The sequence below is a fragment of the Nipponia nippon genome, unplaced genomic scaffold, assembly GCF_047370975.1.
Source record: "Nipponia nippon isolate SJK-2023a ecotype South Korea unplaced genomic scaffold, ASM4737097v1 scaffold_5, whole genome shotgun sequence".
NCBI lineage: Eukaryota > Metazoa > Chordata > Aves > Pelecaniformes > Threskiornithidae > Nipponia > Nipponia nippon.
Genome location: NW_028262369.1, coordinates 19,586,794 through 19,598,980, shown reverse-complemented (window position 1 = coordinate 19,598,980; position 12,187 = coordinate 19,586,794). Strand labels below are relative to the sequence as shown.

At 39.8% G+C, this 12,187-nt stretch overlaps 1 protein-coding gene across 3 annotated transcripts in view; it reads right to left on the bottom strand.

Annotated features, from left to right (window-relative positions):
• The window catches only part of SHISA9 (shisa family member 9), a 196,379-nt gene that overhangs the window by 22,281 nt on the left and 161,911 nt on the right, over nt 1–12,187 (bottom strand). For all 3 annotated transcript variants that reach the window (XM_087732300.1, XM_087732302.1, XM_087732301.1), the window contains exon 4: nt 583–738. In XM_087732300.1, coding sequence (XP_087588426.1) covers nt 583–738 — 156 coding nt within the window. The remainder of the gene's footprint in view (nt 1–582; nt 739–12,187) is intronic.

Below are 12,187 nucleotides of genomic sequence, written 5' to 3'. Positions count from 1 at the left end.
ATGCACTAATTGTTTGAAATCATAAGGCTTCAGAATATTCCTCCAGTGACCTACTAATGCACATCCTGCAGAAAATGTGAAAGCTGTTATTTTGGAAGCTTACAAGCATCTTCTCTTTTTGGAAGTATTTAGCAGGTGTCTAAATTATATGCTTTAAATTTTCAGCATATCTGATGTTTTTCTCTCTCATTTGTGCAAATAGATATGGAAAATACATACCAAAATGCATAGGTAGGCATGTTCAGGGCATACAGAACTAGGGCTGAACATTATGCATACAACACAGGTGAAACTTGCTGAAAAATGGTGTACAGTAGGTATGGTGTGTTTTTGTATGCATATATAGACACACATGCATATGAACACCAATTCTTACATGTAATTTTCTTATCACTAATTGCAGTCCCCCTGTTAATTTTTAATACATTTCCAACTAGCATGATATTCTATATGATATTCTATCATGAAGTAGTCCAGATGAGCAAGACTTTGTTTTTAACTTTGAAGCAGAATGTCAGCTGACAACAGCAAATGCAACATACTGATCTAAAGGAGAAGTCATGCATCGTGTTGCTTACTTACCAACTGCCTTTAGAGAGGCGTACTTGTTAAGCTCTTTGCCTGGGGGCTGTTGCTCATATGGGTTTGTGATCTGTCCCAGGCTGGGATATGAATGTTGATGTGCCATCTGAGGAAGGAGGGGAGATGTTGGCATGACATTATTCATCTGTGGTGGATCTGTATTAAAGAAAATCGACAAGCATTGAAAAAGAAATAAATGAGTCTTAAGGTTTTAACATCATTACCCAGTACAGATTAGACAGGATATGTCATGAGATTTAATGCAACAAAACACTATTTACTACAAAGTGGGAGTTTGAGTACAGCAAACCTGTACTTCAAATAGTTAATGGCATGATTAAAAGCTGATGAATTATTGTAGCAATACATGCTAACTTTTGTATAAAAAAAGATCTCTGAACTAAAAAATAGGGTTTCAAAACAATTGAACACCAACACAAAGACTGAATTTGCTGCAGCATTAGGATACAACCCAAAACTCGAAGTTTATTCCAAGGTAGCTTGAATACAGGGCAGTAGTATCACTCTGTCTGTGCAGTTAAATAGCAAGGCTAATTTAAAGTGGCTCAGGCAGCCTGCTGCATATATGCAGTTACACTGCTTTTAATACCAGAACCAGCCTGATTATTTGCACAGCATTATGATGTGTTCCGTAGATGTGCCCCACAGTGCTGAACATGCAATTTTGGCTCATGACTACCATGAGGTAATTTCTTCAAAGCTCACACTTCGTCCTTATGTTTTCTCCTTTTCCCTGACAGTAGGTATCACAATATCGTATCAAGATAACATTTTCTGTAGCAGACATACCTAAAAGCAGGAGCTAATTACTGTGTATGTGCAGTTTTATACAAGCACTCACCCGATATCCATTCTGTAGTTGATTTATTCCTTTATAGTAGAGAATACAGCCTGGATACTTTTCTTTCTAAGATATACCATAATTTATTAGTTGTTTTTAATGTTTGATTCCAGCCTCTAAATAGTTTGGTCAGAATTGTATGCTGCATTCAATTTGCAAACCTAAATTTCAACAGATTTCAACATGCTCAGCATATCTTTTTTGCTGAGTCTTTCTCCAGGCTGTGTATTTTGAGATATTTGGAGCTGATTGTTAGTCCTAGAACTTTATGGCTTCTGAAATCACAGATGAGTGCATTTTTCTCCTGCAATGAAAACCATTGTGCTGAATTGGTGGCAATACAGTAACTCCCACAGCATCAAGCACAGGCTTATGATCATGTAGAAAGAAAGCTGCGCAGTTAGGGGAAAGAAGGCTTATTATGATGGAGTGAGTGGACCACCCCCCAAGTGCCCACAGGATCTGGCAGGAGCCAAATATGCCTGCAGTTTGCCAGGATTTTAAGGGAATTGAGCCACTTGGCTTTCCACAGCTCATTAATGAAGCTGAGTGCATGAGCAGGAGTTCTGAAGCCAGTGAACAGATTTACTGCTGCGAGAGAAAAGGAAAGCTAAGGCATTTTTTAACTTTCTTCTTCACCATTGCTGTTGCCTGGCACAATCTCTGCTGTTCAGACTGAGGCTGCCCCTGCCTCTGCAGAGCAGTGTAATCACATCCTCCTACCACACACAGATACAAACAAGTTGTGAGGGCACCTCGAGGCAACTCAAGAAAAATGGTAGAAGTGCTACCACCTAATAACAGTATGATTCTTCTTGCTGTTACTGGTTATTAACAGGGAACAAACTGGTTGTGGATCGGAGGTACAGCTGAATGAGAAATGATTTTCCCATAACAAAAGAGTTTTTCAGTAAGTGTTTTTTTTCTTTTACCAAACAAATGAAATCTGAAGTTGGACTTCAAATATTGTGTCAGATCAGGAGAAATATTCTGTTATGATTTCAAAATTACATATGTTTATATATAAAATAAATTGGCTCAGTTTTTAAAAGAGAAATGTTATTTTGGATTGAAAACCAGAAACTTTTCTGTTCCGGAATTTCCAAAAAAAGTATTGGAACACTTTTTGCATCTTTTTTGATAGGTTTACCTTGAAAGGGTATGTTTATTAAGTCAATCCGTTCACAGAAACATTTGTTATTTTAATGAATTGCTATTTTCTAATAAAGAAATGCTCTCAGGAAGTTTCAGTTCAGCTATAGTACTAGCACGTCTGATGTAACTAAGTGGAGTGACTCTTCTAGACCAAGAATTCACGAAATCCTATTCTGTTCCCATTCTGTCTCTAGAGTACAGCTGAGGAAAGCCTCTTACTCTAATGGCTTGAACCATAACATAGCTGATCACTCTTTCCAAACCATCCATATCTTCCAAATGTCTCTCTCTATGGTTGCATCTACAAGTATACTTTTGGGAAGGAATGCTAGCACAGCCATATTTCAGTAACAGGAAGGTGTCAACCTTTTACCACTACATTCACTAATTTTTTTCTGAGTAGATCTAAATCAGCACTTCGTAGATGTTACTACCACAAAGTTCCCTTGTGGCAATTCTTATCATTCAGTCTGTCAAAACATCATGATTTCCCTGTGACGAAAGTACTGTGAGCACCAGTATTTCAACACTCACTGCCAAAGTGACTTGCAGCTGTGGAGACTTGCAAAAAAAATGTAAATAAGGTGTAGTTAACCAGGACTGTTTTTCTACCTCTGTCTCTTGCTTAGACCTATCATTTTTACTCAGTCATCTCTTTAAACATAGTGAAGAAAGTTACGCAAGAAATGTACTGGGGAAAATTAATTAGCTGTACTTGTTTTTCATCCAGGTGTTCAGTGGCAGACTATGTTGTTACTAGGTTGCAAGGTTACTAATGTTGCTGGGGTTTGGTTCTTTGAGTGTTTATGAAGATCTAAAGAAATATGTTTTCCATTTCCAGATAATCTCTGACTTCTCTTTTGTCTTCTTAAAAGTCCAGGACTCTCCTGAATTATGAATTTCAAACAAATTAATGACAGTCATTCTTTCATTGCCGCACTGACTGCACACTGCCCCTCAGTCATACCTAGATGCTTACACAAGACTAAGTCATCACATAGAAGACACAGTTCAAATTACTCATTCCGTTGGTCATTTGCAGAAAGTAAATTAAGCAAAAGGCCAAATTCTGGTGAAGTGCATTGAACTATACTGAAGAAAGATTTGTATTTATAAAGAGACTCTTATTGGAATCGCCTCCTAGGGCCTAAAAGGAAAATCTCAGCTTGATATATACATCTGTCTAAATCTGAATCATACTAAATTTTCGTCTAACTGGCCATAACTGGTGAATGTTGCATTTGTTTACAAGCTCACTAAACTGTGTGTGATCTGGTTCCTTATCTTTGGGTTTCTAGAAATAAGTGAGCAAATGGGACACTTACATTGTTTTCTCCACACATAGTTAATGTACTGATGATGGGTAAATTCACCCATATTTGGATGTTATTTAGGAAATGTTCGTAATTGAAGTAACAATGGTGTAATGCAAATTCTGCAACAGGCACGGTGATGGGGAGTGTAAGTCTAACCGCTGGGGGGAGCCCAGGCTTAGCCGTGAGCAACGAGGAGGTTTTAAACAGCACTTGTCTTGCCCACTCTGTGGCAATCCACATTTATAACTAAAAAAGATATTGGTCTCGGCAGTGTTGTGTTATACTTGTAAATACTGCTTCAGCCTCAGCAATACGGAATAGAGACTCTCTCAGGAAACAGAGAAATTTGTCTGCAACTACCTTCATAATATCTCAATGTGAAATTTGAGGTTTTTCAATTTGAGATTTTGACTTTTTTCCTGAAATTGGAAAAAAATAGTAAATGTTGAATTTTGGGGAGCAAATAATAATTTATTGGATTATTCAAAATATTTTGGGATATAAGGGATTGGTTTCAATTGGAAGAAAGTTTAACCAGAAAAAACCCTACCAGATTTAGCACTGACATCTAGTGCCAAGTTAAATCCTTTATACTTATAAACCAGATACTCTGTGATTGGTGTTTGCAAATAAGCTGGCTTCACTGAATGGGGACAACTTTAACCTGAAAGCTGTGGCTGTGCTGATACATTACCTTTGGCAACCTGACACTGGTACATTGTCCAGCACGGTATTCCATATAACCAGCTGCACTGTGCCATTGCCAATTTATGTACTTATTTTTAAAAGACAGAGAATACGAACATCACAAAGAGTCAAAAATCTGTTTGTGCCACAGCTTCTAGCATGAATAATCAGATCTGATTAGCAATGATGATATTGTAAAAACCCTGCAATATTCACAACCTGTCTTATTTCCTGCTGAAGCAAGGAAATACAATGCCAGGCTGCTTCCTAACCTCCCAAGACTTTGAAGAGTCATTCTAGAGGTAGTGTTGTTAGTGGTTTGCTCTCTGTCTTCCTACTACCAGCCCAAAAGAAAGAGTTTGAAGAAGTGTGCTGAAGCTCACCACACAAAAGCTGTCTGCTGGGCAGAAAATGAGACATACAGGAAAAAAGAAAAACAAAAAACTGAAGAGTGCCTTTGACTGTTATCCCCTTAAGAGGTCTAGGTATACAAAAGCTTGTGGGAGACAAATGGAGCACAAAACAAGAACTGGAAGGAAGCTGCACCAAAACCAGTTTATAGCTAGAGAAAGTGACCTTGGCTTCTGGTCCCAGTAGTTGATGAAGACTGATCATTACATTATCTGTTTATTATCTTGACCTGTATCTCAGCCTGTGCAATTGAAACTTGTATCCAGATGTCACAGCTAACAGCTTACTGCATTTTTCAAGTGAAAATACTTTTTTTGGAGTGTTTCCACCCCTCCCTGAATGTGAATTTTGGAGTTGCTTTAGTGTGCATCATGGTGACAACAATAACATAATTGGTTGCTGCAGTTATAGAATCATAGAATCGTTAAAGTTGGAAAAGACCCTTAAGATCATCGGGTCTAACCATTAACCTAGCACTGCCAAGTCCACCACTAAACCATGTCCTCAAGCACCACGTCTACCCCTCTTTTAAATACCTCCAGGGACGGAGACTCAACCACTTCCCTGGGCAGCCTCTTCCAATGCCTGACTACCCTTTTGGTGAAGTTTTTCCTAATATCTAACCTAAACTTCCCCTGGTGCAGCTTGAGGCCATTTCCTCTTGTCCTATCACGTGTTACTTGGGAGAAGAGACTGACCCCCACCTCACTACAACCTCCTTTCAGGTAGTTGTAGAGAGCAATAAAGTCTCCCCTCGGCCTCCTCTTCTCCAGACTAAACAACCCCAGCTCCCTCAGCCGCTCCTCAGAAGACATTTGCTCTAGACCCTTCACCAATTTCGTTGCCCTTCTTTGGACACGCTCCAGCATCTCAATGTCCTTCTTGTAGTGAGGGGCCCAAAACTGAACACAGTACTCAAGGTGTGGCCTCACCAGTGCCGAGTACGGGGGCACTATCACCTCCCTGGTCCTGCTGGCCACACTATTCCTGACACAAGCCAGGATGCTATTGGCCTTCTTGGCCCCCTGAGCACACTGCTGGCTCATGTTCAGGTGGCTGTCAACCAACACCCCTAGGTCCTTTTCTGCCAGGCAGCTCTGCAGCCACTCCTCCCCCAGCCTGTAGCGTTGCATGGGGTTGTTGTGAGCCAAGTGCAAGACCCGGCACTTAGCCTTGTTGAATCTCATAGAGTTGGGCCCACCCCAACGGTCCAACCTGTCCAGATCCCTCTGCAGGGCCTTCCTACCCTCCAGCAGATCGACACTTCCACCCAACTTGGTGTCATCTGCAAACTTACTGAGGGTGCACTCGATCCCCTCCTCCAGATCATCAATGAAGATGTTGAACAGGACCGGCCCCAACACTGAGTCCTGGGGAACACCACTCGTGACTGGCCGCCAACTGGATTGGACTCCATTCACCAGCACTCTCTGGGCTTGGCCGTCCAGCCAGTTTTTAACCCTGCGCAGAGTGCACTTATCCAAGCCATGTGCAGCCAGCTTCTCCAGGAGAATGCTGTGGGAATGCTGCACTCTATCTAATTAAGATAGTATCATATCTAATTTATGCACTTCATTCAGAAATCAAGGAATGGACATCTTACCAATTATTAAATACAAATAAGAACCCAATGCAGAAACACGTGACACAGCAGGTCACATGTATGAATGTGGTAAGACAAGGCAAAAGCCCCAAAACTTTTTTGGTTTTGTTTTTGTTTTGTTTTGTTTTCTGCATTGTTTATAGAATATATTGTTCTGTTCACCTAGTTTGATTATTCTTGTCAAGAAGCTGCCAGGATTATGGGAAATACTCAGAGTCGGAGGAAGGGATGATAGTAGCCTGCTAGCAATAATAAGCTTGTTCACTGTTTGAGAACCAACAACCTGCCATGAATGTCCCTTAAGCTCAGCCACTATCCTCCTCCTCTTCAGCCATGGGAGAGTGAAATCTGTTCTGTAGAGTGGTCTGGGGATTCTTTCTTTTCTGCAGCAACAAAGTCAATGATTCAGTGCTTGAAGACAGGGAAAATGAAAAAAGTCCATAAGCACAGAATGGAAGCTATTAGTAAATGAGCAGTTACAGGCATACGGAAAAGAACAAATGAGACAGGCGATGCAGTAACAAAACAGGAGAGGATGGGGGAAGGGCAGGAAAGCAAAATGAGATTTTGCTGTAAAAGCCACCTGCAGGCACACATACAAAAGAAATGAGGACAAGACAGACGAAAGAAGACTGGGAAGTCAAGGGGGAAAAAAGGGAAAATTCAGAGCAAAATATAATAATAGCTGAGCATTTTCAGATACTCAAGAGAAAAAGATATGCTCTGAACTAACGAAAATTGAAAATAACAGCCATGAAAACAGATAGATCTGAGTGATTAGAGAATACCAGTATAAAATTGCTCCCCTCCCATCCATAACGGCACTGCCACCAACATGTGCATTTGCCTCTTTCTTCTTGAATGTATTATACTTGATTATAAAACTAATCCATACTCACATTCCTACAAGACTCACCAACAGAAACCACAGGTGCTATTTCTGAAAAATCCCAAATATGATGAAAGTTGTGGGATTTTAGCAACTTGACTATGCCTGTTAAGTAATTCCTTTCAGACCAGTTCCTTCCTGGATAAGATGACTGTTTTCCATTCATGGGACTGAGCCTCCTGTTGGGATGAAACTCCTTGGCCTATATACTTGCTTTTGCCTCTCTGTAGGTTGTCCCAGTGCAGTTGAACTGACCCTCCCTGAGGTTTTGTGTGTGTGTATTTTCCTACACCTATATAACTTGAGTTTTTTCTCTCTTTGTAGTATTGTATTGCCATTGTCATTGTCTTTTTATTTAGGTTCTTTGCCCCTTGCTTCAGATTTGCATTAAATGTTGTGTTTTTAAAGGGTATTTCAGAACATCATTGCATGCAGGCACATACAAGGGTATGTTCTGCAACAGCTTGGTACCTCAAAATCAGGCTGCACACCCATTAGGTAATGCACTGTTTGTGCACATACAGACATGTACGTAATATGTGTGTTCCATCCCGTTTAGTAGCCACTCTCTGTCCAGTACTAGATGTGTGACAGGAGGGTGCAAGAGCCCCAGTGGTATTTATATGCAAAATTGTCTCCGAAAGGTGTGTGTTTATCCCTTACGCTAGGGGTTATGCCCAGAAACAGCAATGCAGGTTATTCCCCAAAACTGCAATCTTCTTAAACCCTTTGGTTTGCATTAACTTATAGATCTGCATGGTCGTATTCTCCACATAGTCATAAAATGGTATTTCAGCTCTCGTTAAATTAATGGCATTCTGCAGCAACATTTTCCACAGTCTAGTACAAGTCCTAAGCTGAAAAGTATTCCTATTATCTAATCTTAATTTCTCTGCCTTGCAATTTAGCTGATTTTGTATTTTAGCAAGAACAGATACTTGCAATCCAGCTTCTGTACCATTCATTATGTCATATGCTTTTTTCCCACTTTTCAAATATTTGTCTCTTTTCTGAAATAAATAATTACATTCCTTTCAATCTTTCTTCATCTGACAGTCTTTCCAAACTTTGATCGTTACTGCTGCTATTTCTCAGCACTTGTAGCCTTGTAATTCAGCTTCTGAGATGAGGTTCTACCCCCAATAACACATGGAGTTGTGTCATTCTGTATATAATGGTATCACAAGTCATTCCTATAAGTCTCTGTCCCTTATGATATAAAGACTTTTTTGTTTTCTCATCAGTGATGCACAAGTCATGTGAGTAGTCATATTTTCCCTAAATGTGATAGCTCTGAGACAATACATATTTTTCATGGCAATTTATGCTAGCCAGTTATCTGTTCTGTCTCTACACCATATCATAAAAACATTCTTGTAACACAGACAACCTACCCATCTAATCACCATCACAAAAAGGATCCGAGATGAGTGGGATGGCATTTCATCCAGCAAGAAAATGTTTCTGTTTAATGGAAGTGACAGTCTACAGTGTAAATGCCTGTCATCAAACATACTGTCTTGTGTCTTCCCCTCTCCTATCAAGCAATTGTAGGAGTTAGTCCCATGCTACATGCTATACTCTTGATTCTCCATGGTGCCACTGAATGCGAGTGTCTCTCAGCATACTGATGTCTAGTGCTGTATGTTTTCTATTCACTTCCTACACGGTTAACCTCTTGGTCTGTTGCTGTCTTCCATGGTAGAGGTTGCATGGTGTTTCACATATGGGTATCCTCAGTGGATTTCTGAGGAGAAGCATTTTTCCCCAAAACAGAAAAATGCTGGACGCAGGACCTTCTTCAGTTACACTGTCAGATTCAAAAAGGTATTAAACTTCTTATGACACAATGGTGTTGTGGACTGTGCTGACAGCATAGAGCATAGGAAAGTGAAGTGTATCCCCTGCTGCAAGCGTTTATGAATCAGCAGGGTTTGTAGTGCTGACTGACACCAAAATTGCTGTTGGTTCAAGTTGAAAATTGGCAAGAGAGAGTACGGCATTGTAACTCTTAGCACCTTGTTGATTTAATTTGACACACTGATGAACAAGGTTATTGTGGATGCAGTCTTTATGAGAAAGCATTATTGTAGGGAGATTCATGAGCTGATGTTCAGAGACAATGTCACTCATCTGGTCATGGGAAAGAAGGTCAAGGAGCCAGGTCACAAAATCCACAGTGTTCTGCCCTTGGTGCGTATCTTGGGAGGAACAGGCTTTCTTCTGGCAGGAGAGGTAAACTGTACAGACATACCAGTGAGCTGTCTAGTCAGAGTGCTGTTGTTGATGGCACAATGCCCCATGCCTGTTTTTAAATGGCAAAATTCCCAGGTTTCCTTCCAGTGCAGTGGAATGCTGTGCTGCTATCAGATGAAGGCAATGCTATCTACACACACTCAAAAACAGCTGGACTCTTCATTCTCAATACTTTTATCTGAAGTGCAGATGAGGACATCACTAATTTTACAATACAAATCCTCCCCTCCTTCACCTCTTTAATTTTCTATCTACATCATTCAGGCACTCACCTATGTGAAAGTCAGAGATTATATTTCTTTAAATAATGATTGTAGGGAGGAGGTGAAACGTAAAAGAAGGAAAATTAGTAGTAATGTGGCCAAAGAGGTGCAGGGCTCCACTGCCACCTGAGTCCTGCCAGGGAAATGCACACAATGTTCCTCTAAAAGGGCCTTTTTCTTATTGAATATGCTGCTGCCACTTTATGTTTAAATCTATGGGAATCATTTATATATATAAGAATATTATGTCTGTGATCTCTTCTGAACTCTGTGTGACAGGTTACAAATGGGGAAAGAGACAACTGCATCTTTGTGTATCAGTTAAATTCAAGAGCCAGTGACCGAAACATCCCACTGTCTTCTGGATGAAGTCTCTGATGCTGTGAGGTGCTGAATTCTCTCTGGTCACAGTGATTTAAGAGACGTGGCCTTCATCATGTTTCAGGTTTGGGCTCCTCGTTTCTGGTTATACTCCAAGTATGTAGGAGCAGAGCTCTGTGAAATCAATTGGCTGTTTTACTGCCATCCAAGGAGGGTGGGAGTGGGCTATCACTGGCCTTGTGACTAAACTGGCTGGAAGCCTCTCTCTTCTGCTTTTCATTTCCCTTGGGCTCCATGCTGTACCATCGCACTCACATTCTTGTAATATTTTCTGGGCTCTTGCTTTGCAAAAGTGCTACAGTCTGAGGTTGGTTTTCCATGTAGACTTTTATTACGTGACACCATATCTCCTTTTATGAAGGTTATTTTTGTGTCCTCTGAAGGTTTGCTTTTCCTTCATAATTACTCACAACCTGACAGATTTATAATCCTCTGATAGGATTTGTGACATTGTAATCTTCTCTAGAGCAACCCATTGTGGCTTCACAAACAGAAGATTATAACCTTTAAGAAGGCAATAAGCAGATGAACTCTTGAGATATCAAGACCCTGCTTTCATATCAATTTCCAGTGCTTGAGTTGTGGGAGGGCAGGGAGCGGTGCTGTGTTCTCACTCCCACCCACATTTTTGGTTTTCTTCATCTTCTTTTGCCTCAAGTAGCAGAGTTGAGAAATTAATTAAACTCACTAGTTATACACACTTTGAGCACTGCAAATATCCTTAGCTATGCAAATTAGGAAAAGATAAATTCAGCAAATTTGACTTACACAACAGATTTTTTTTTGCCCAGAAGAATGTTTTTTACACTTTCCCATAAGGTATCAGTTGTTTTACAAATCAAACACTTCTGTGCCTTTTCACAGAAATAAAAAGACTGCTAAGATGTACCAGCCAGCTCAGATTCTTTGTTTTGCCTGTTTTGTCTCTCAACGAAATTAGTTTTCTTCCAACAATTAATATACTTTTACTTAATGAGAATGTGCCTGTCATGATAATATTTATTCTAAATGTTTATATGCCTTCCTTGTTTATTGCTTTCTCTTACTGTAATGATTATTGATGACCAATAAGTATAAATTTTTATGCAGCTTGAATATATTAAAAATTCCTTTACTTCAGGCTTTCCACTAGTTTGTCTGTTAGCTGTCCCAATATAGCAACTGTTTAGAAGGAAAAGACTAGACAATATTAAAATTATAAAAGCAAACATGTTACCGACTTCATTTCTTTGTTATTTACTGTTATGTCTAAGCAGTAACTTAATGGTCCCCTGCCTATAATTTGTGGGTAACAAATTGCCTGCAGGATTCTCGCATTTTTCATGGGCAAAGGCAATTGAAGAGTTAAGATTTAAGGCAGAGATAGAGTTAAAATTAGAAGGAAGTTGCTCAGCATTGTTCCCCTTCATTCAGCAAAGGTTGAGGGCAATTCCACTACATAATCATCCAGCTAATGTGGGGTTTGAGAACTATTTTACTTAAATATGTATCTCACCTGAGCATATCCCAGTGGCATATTCTGTCCTGATATACCTGACCCAGCAATGGAGAAGAGTGCACTTTTTACTTTCTGACATAATTTAGTTGTCCTTTTAGAGTTTCTCTAGAGATGAAAATATATCAGTGTGCTACAGTGTGGCTGTAATATCCAGTTATAGATCTCTTCTTTCCTGATCTGCATGTGTAAGTCTTATTAATGTCAGTGCCATTTTTGTTTTGTTAGTCTGTGTTTAGCAAACAAAAACTCAGAGAAAGAACTCAGAAGGCTGGTGAAGAATTATA